Here is a 7,727-nt window from a genome sequence, read left to right as displayed (position 1 = left end):
AAGATTGATACTGCAAAAGAATGGGTAGATTCTTATATATGATTCATTCCCAACGGCCATATTTCTTAGAAGTCGTGTCCAACGGCTATGTTTCTAAGAACTCGTGTCCAACGGCAATATTTCTTAGAAATCGTTCCCAACGGCCATATTTCTTAGAAGTCGTGTCCAACGGCTATATTTTTTTTAAACTCGTGTCCAACGGCTAAATATTTATTTCTATAAATGTATAACATTTTCTCAAAGCAACAACAATCTAAGTTCATTCTCAAATATAAACCTCAATCATGTATTCTAACAATTCGAGTAGAAATGGAAAAAAATAGTATGTGTGGAAGCAAAAGAGGTTTGTCCATATTGTTTCATGGATAATCATAGTCTGCTTCAATGCCCATGGCTATATACAAAATGTCCACAACGAGGTCGCACCGGCACTAGGAAGGTAAAAGAGTCGATACCAGAGAAGATAAGGTATTTGGAATGTGAGTATGCTAAATGTACGGGAGAAGCACAATGTTTGGAGGATGCAATGAAACAAGAAAAAGTTGAAGAACTCTGCCAGGAATTGAAACTAAAAGGAAAGGTGGAGTTTGAATGCACCAAAGGGATTCCTTGTGAAACTGAGGGCTGTTATTTCTTTATGGAAATGCACCGTTCAAGTGCAAAGAAAACATTTGGAAAACGTTACTGGAGATGCCTTGAGTGTGGAACGGTAGCATGGGCTGAATAAGTCTTATTATGTTTTAGTTCAATCAAGAGTTTGAATATAAATTGATGTAATGTTCTTTTTTATAATTAGTATCTGTGTGTTGGAGTTTAAAGATAATGAGCCTGATGTATTATGCTTCTACAATAAATAATAATAGTTATTTTCATATTCATATGATTAGCGATTACATTTATCACGTGCAACCATCCTTTAAACCAATAGGCGATCCTATTGGACGAGTTATGTCTCGTGAGGGTTTATAGAGAGATATACCCATAAAACCTATCTTTATTTAAATTGTTTACTCTTCACCTGATGATTCGGAGGCTGAATCTTCAAAGGGGGAAGGGTTATACTCTGAGAAACTAATTTTCAAAATCACATAGCAGTTAAAAAATCTAAAAGGTTTCCCCTCCTTCTTTTTGTAACTATCCATAGCAGATTGCTCCTACAATAAAAGAAAACAATATCAATTTACAATTACATTACTAAACAATTCATTACACATACACAAAAAAATGTTGGATAGGTAATAACCGGTAAAGTTTCTTACGATTTCAGCAGGTACTGCAGCCCTCCATAAATATAACGATCTTTGTGTCGATACATATACTTTCACGTCTAAAGTTATAACGTTTAACCTTGTTTTCAGATATTTAATTGTGCGTTCATTTGGATTCCTGTTGTGTATAGTCAACTTTCGCAGCAAGTGCTCCAAAAGGATTGTGTTATTTAGTTGTTCATCTTCTTCTTCATTCTCTATATGAACATCAACCCATAAACTATCAATTCGTCTTCCTCCGGTTGTAGTTGCACCCATATGAGTGTAATCATCAACACTATCAGCTGGCGTACTTTTGCATAAACATTTCATCACCGCAACTAATTTCATATGCGGAGAATGCCCCATAGTACCGGTTGCATCTGGACGTTGCTTCCATTCTGGATCAACCTCAAGCAATTTTCCTAACAATTTCTAAAATAAGTCATCCCTCATGCCTAGACGTTGTTTGAATTGTCTTGCGGTATAACCAGTTCCAGGAATTAAATTATCATTCATCATTTTGGAATCATGCCACACTCGATCACGCGTTATTATACTACGTGTCTGTACCTCCCTTGGTATGAGTTGTCTAATAATACGCAATCGTTCATCCAAACATAATTGTGTAAACATTAGCAAAGCTTTCTCTTATTCATCACTAGAGGAATCCAAATAGATTCCATATTTAACTCTCACATAAGAACGCATTGAACTCATTATGCACCTTTGGAAACAACAAAAACAGTATCAATTTGTGTATACCATACATAAATACAAGTCAATCAATTTTCTACATTGATATGCTAGTTTAGAAACATTTCATTCAACATAAATTTTCTACATTAATCATCGATTTTTCACTAAATATATCTTTTATTTACATTATTGAATTGCATACTACATACCTAACCAACCTAATATCTACAATTTCATCAAAATCAAATTCGAAATCAAAATCAAATTTATTTGAAACCCTAACATTAGAATCAGTCACCTTAGATATTTTTTTGGATGAAATTCGAAATTGAAGAATGAATTTGTTTCACCTTGGAGTAACGATCAAACCCTTTTAATTTAATCCATGGAGTCGCAATGAATCAATATGATAATCGAAAGGGGGTAATAGGGGTTTGAAAGGGTTTTGAAATGATGAAAAATTAGAGAAGAAGAAGAAGTGGGGAGCCCGAGCTGGTTTCTGATGACTATAACCTATAAAACGGCTACTGAGTTGTCGTATTGATCAAGTCAACGAGTTGACTAATACGGCTACTCAGTAACCGTGTGGCACTATTTATACGGCTACTCAGTAGCCGTGTCATGTAGGGAAGGGATGATACGCCACCATAGCAAGCTTGGCTTCCTTGTGCCATTCCTTCCCTATGTATGAGTGATAGGGAAGGGATACCCTCCACCATAGTGCTAGCTCTTAGTGACATGATGAATTATCACAATAATGTTTTTTTCTTCTTTAGCAATTTATTATTATTATTGAGAAGTCGCACTCTAATGTACATATTTTTGATTTCATGATGTGTCCGCATTTTTGATGGTTGAAACATCGGTCACGTTAGTCCGTGTTAGTCTTCGCAGGCTGCCAATCCTCATAAGTCAGGTCACTATTGGAAGTATGAAAAATGTACCTTCTCTGTCGGTAACAGGACAGAGCAATATGAGAACTGAGACCTGAGAGGACAGTTGTCTTCCCTAGTTTTGGGAAGATAATTAAGGTACCGTTAGATCATTTGATACTTGCCCCAACTACTACGAGTTTAAATGAAAGTGAAAAAAATATCTAGGTATGATTTACACTTGGGTCGATAACCAGGTAATCGGCTCCTAATTCTCCCTAACAAAACACTTTGTAAATAAATATTAAATGGTCAGCGTAGCAAGGTCTCAGAAGCTCATTGAGAAAGATTCAAGTGATCTCTCGTCGTCTCCTAGGCAAGAATCTGGAGGCATTTTTCTCATTGAAACTGTTTTCATCCACGGTTTTAGAAGTAATTGCTTTTATTTATCCGTATCACCAGATGAGATTGACTGAGAAGCATAACATGCTTGTAACATTTACAAGTGCAAATTATTTCTTTGATTGCAATGTTATGGACAACACCCAAAACTACTTGCTTGTCTAGTATTCGTGCTCGTTAGTAATGTACTTTGCCCAAGAAAAATAGAAATGGTGACCCAGCTGACTTAAGAACCAGACACTTTCTAGGCCTAGTCGACCCAGCTAACTTAAGAACCAGAGACTCTTCGTAGTACTTGTAAATTCTTTTTTCTAATACGTTTTCCTTTCAATCTAAAAAAAAGAAAAAAAAGAAAAAAAAAAACGAAGTTGAGGTACATCATTCCAACTCTTTGTAATTTTGAAAATTCTGGCATGCCTGCCTAATTTATTTGCCGGCTTATCTAAGCCTCTCCTCTCAAACTTAAAAGACCAATTAAGAAACTTTCTAGCTATGCATCTCACATCTGACAAGATCGGCTGATTTTGCCAAATACTGCTAAATTTTTCTTTTAATCCAGTGATAATCTTCTTTGGAAAATTGGCTGATTTCCCAAATAATACTACTGAAATTTATATTGTCGATGGACACATCTATGACTAGACCAATGTGGTCATACTATAAAAAGACATCTAATTGCTGAGAGATACCATTTAGGAGATAGGGAGCGCATGCGCTGGCATGATAAAATCGTCTTACAAACAGAGTAAACACAACGTCTATATACAGACAGCACCAAACAAGAACACATGTGCGAAACACACACGAAGCAGAAAATATAAGACACACACAGACTCGTTAAGAGCCACCTTCGTTACCAGTTGCACTACTAAAGAGTCATGACTCATGACAGTTATATTTTTCTATGATTTGAACTGAACTAGGTACCGGGGTGAATCAGTCGGTTGTGGACTAGTAATAGCAGATTCGAGAGAGGAGTTGATCCAGGTAAAAATCCAATGAACAATCTCTGGAAAAAATACTTTTAATAGATAAAATGCTCCAAAATAAGCTGGTTCAGTTATCGATCTATCTCCTCTGCATGGTCCATTCACAATCATCTTTGCACAAAATTCTGAACTAATAGGCTTTGTGCCTAATAAGAACGTTTCGATCGTGCCCTGCACCATATGAGTAATTAAAGTCAGTCAGATATATGATAATAAGAAATTACTGAGCATTGGCAACAAATTTGGAAAGAAAGGAACGAAAGAATCTTCCGTAACAAAGAAAAATCAGTGGAGCGGATTATCCTTCAGGTGAAAGCTTCTCTATTCAGTTGGGCAAGTGTTCATATTTCCTTTAAGCATTTCAAGTTTGCAGATTTCATCCATGATTGGCGGGCTTTTAAACGATAATGGATGGTATCTTGTAATAGGAAAAAACTTTTATGTGTCTTTTTAGTTTCTAGCATGCTGTTGTTGTAAGTTTTTAGTGCTTTCTCAGCACTTTCTTCAATGAATTTTATCTTTTCCAAAAAAAAAAAAAATAAGAAATTACTGAGCATTGGCAGTTAAGTTAACTAACATATCCTACATCCATGTTCTCTTTGTCAACTTGCATTACAGCTTCCTTGCTTAAGGTCTTTCCTTGGGTAATCTCTGAATCAGTTACACCTGGAGACGCTATCGTTATTTTGACCCCATCATGTTGGAGCTCAACTCTGAGTGTATCGTAGAAGTGTATCAATGCAGCTTTACTAGCCTGTAGTTTAACATATCATGATCATAATAAATCAATATACATTTGAAAGAAGATGTAACGTACTTAGTTGAATGAATCAATCATAAATCAATTCGTTGATGTACTCTTACAACGTAAAAGGTAAGTCTTGGTGCAGGCAACCATCCGGTGACTGAAGCAATCACAACAATTCTACCTTTGCTTTTTAGAAGGTACGGAATTGCAAAATGAGTTGTATAAACTGATCCCCAAAAGTTAACATCCTGCAACAATATACAAAACAGTATCAATTCAATCAATTTAACATTAATTGGAAAAGAACAAAGGGCATGCATATGCATGCTATAGGATCGAGTAGACGTGTTACCATAATAGGTGCGAAATTGAGTATGTTCTTGACTTCCTTAAATGGGCATAAACTTGTGATTCCAGCATTATTCACCAAACGATCCACTGTCATACATTAGATTAATGGTCATAAGTACTAGCTCCTTAAGGCAACTGAGATCAATCAAACTCAAGATACACCTTTCAGTTTAGTGATATTAAAGGTAGATACTATTGACAGCGTCCAAAGTAATTTATAGTTTCTTCGATCAATCGTTCACAATCATCGACTTTAGTAACATCTGCGCATACAACTAAAACATCAGGGGATCCGAGTTGACGGGCTTTCTTTGCAACTTCTTCAAGAAGATTCTTTCTTCTTGCAACAATGACTAGGCGAGCTTTTCGTCTTGCATATTCATAGACAAGTTGCTTTTTTTGAGAAACAGAGTGAAAAGAACTATATTACACCACGGTATAATACACAAAAATAATACTGCTTGCTTATTAAGGGTAGAAAAGTATTATAAAGTAACATCAATTCATACCTCGCCAATGCCGGATGAAGCACCAGTAACTAACACAACTTTCCCAGTCATGTCTTCGACGAAGAAAAGAGGTTTGATTAAGATGGAGTTGATAAGCTTGAAGAGGTAATAAGGAGGTGTGATGATACAGAGAAAGATGAAAATGATAGGAGGAACAAACAGGTTTAAGATGTTGTGAATTAGGAGTTGTTCCATGATGATGATGATGACTCTTCAGTATATGCAATAATAATATCAATATACAGCTTACCTCCATACACATATTACAGAACAAATTCCAGATCACCTACTAGTTCACAACTAAATACCTATGTGTTCCTCATTAACAGATTAAAACAAATACGCGAAAAAAAAATAGAGAGAGAGAAAAAGAAGATCTTGACAAGATGATTATCGTCATTATTTAGAGAGTCACGACTTATGAGTACAATAAACGATTGTTGGCTTGGTCTTTTAAGAATAAATTGACCCCTAGCACCGGGGATGCTCTAATCGAGAGTTAGAGAATAATTTCTCTTGAAAATCATTTTAGCTGGAGGAAATCTTGTTAAGATCTCTATCTTTATAACGTTTACTAGGGCTCAACTATTTGCCTAAAAGAATTAAACAATAGCCAACGCATTTATACTTATGAGTACAATAAGCGATTGTTGGCTTGGTCTTTTAAGAGTGATTTGATCCCTGGCATTGGAAATGCTCTAATTGAGAGTCAGAAAATAATTTATCTAGAGAATCATTTTAGCTGGAGGAAATCTTGTCAAGATCTCTTTCATTTATAACGTTTACTAGGGCTCAACTATTTTCCAAAACTAATTAAACAATTTAGCCAACGCATTTGTGCTTACATTAGTAAGATGTGTTGAGTATTTTCTTAACATAGATTTCATTATCTTTGAATTAGTACAAAAAGATACGTACAATCTTATAATCATTTGACGCAGTCCTAAATATTTGGATTAGAAATACCAACAGATAGGTAAAATCTTACAATTTCTGTAATATCCCCCTGACTATTTTTGTATGAAGTAACATATTAGTGTGTTGAAGATATATTGGTGTTTTAGAATATGATATCTTTAGTCTTCAATTCCACTCATTTTTGGGTTGTGCCAACTGATTATATATTATAAGAGGAGGTATGAGGAATATACCTGTTAAACATAAAAGTGCATATGAACGCCAGGGTACAACACTGGAAGCCTGGTATACCTCCAATAAAATATTCACTCCAACACCAGAACGTTCGTATCTTGCCAACACTACTACTTTGACAACCATCATGTGACAACACGGTGAAAAATCAATTAATTCATCATCTGAAGCCACCTCAACATAATTAGTACGTGAAAGATATGGGATGCACAAAATGATTTCTGAAGCTCATAAACCAAAACACAATGGACATTCTATATCTTTAGATCAGTTTCAGTCGTGCAAGTTAATAAACTGCAACAAAGTTTTCTTATCACAACTCCAAAAACTCTCCTCATGAGTAACTTTAAAACTTGCCTGCAAAGGTGAACATTGACAATTAGATAACCTAACAGAACCTGTAATACTATTAAGATATAACTGTATTTTGAAATTTCCTCCATTGATCATCCGAAGTCTAAAAGAAAAAAATATCTGAAAATTTTGGATGTAGCGCACCAATCACTAATACATGGATTTTTTTCCCTGATGACAGTGATGTTAACAGTTAACTCCACAAATGATATAGATACTGAGTACATTTAAATCAAATGGTAACAAGAACAGCATATTTTGAGCGGTACATTACTGAAAATTTTCCAAACAGGAAAAAAGAGAAGGAATTCAAAACATAACAACGTTAACTTAGATAATTTACAATAATAAAACGTGATAATAATGGAGATATTTGATTGTTTGCTCATCCTATTTTCAATTAG

At 35.1% G+C, this 7,727-nt stretch overlaps 1 protein-coding gene across 1 annotated transcript; it reads right to left on the bottom strand.

The window, feature by feature from the left end:
• Positions 1-4,122: 4,122 nt before the first annotated feature.
• Positions 4,123-6,012, bottom strand: LOC113352158 (11-beta-hydroxysteroid dehydrogenase 1B-like). The gene is made up of 6 exons (XM_026596015.1): positions 5,818-6,012; positions 5,509-5,701; positions 5,310-5,395; positions 5,074-5,205; positions 4,783-4,963; positions 4,123-4,355 (listed from the first exon to the last, which is right to left on the bottom strand). The coding sequence occupies exons 1-6, from the start codon at positions 6,010-6,012 to the stop codon at positions 4,123-4,125; spliced, it is 1,020 nt and encodes a 339-aa protein (XP_026451800.1).
• Positions 6,013-7,727: the final 1,715 nt, after the last annotated feature.

The sequence above is a fragment of the Papaver somniferum genome, chromosome 2 (genome assembly GCF_003573695.1).
Source record: "Papaver somniferum cultivar HN1 chromosome 2, ASM357369v1, whole genome shotgun sequence".
Classification (NCBI taxonomy): Eukaryota; Viridiplantae; Streptophyta; class Magnoliopsida; order Ranunculales; family Papaveraceae; genus Papaver; species Papaver somniferum.
The sequence above is the reverse complement of the archived record's forward strand: the minus strand, read 5'-3'. Positions and strand labels throughout refer to the sequence as shown.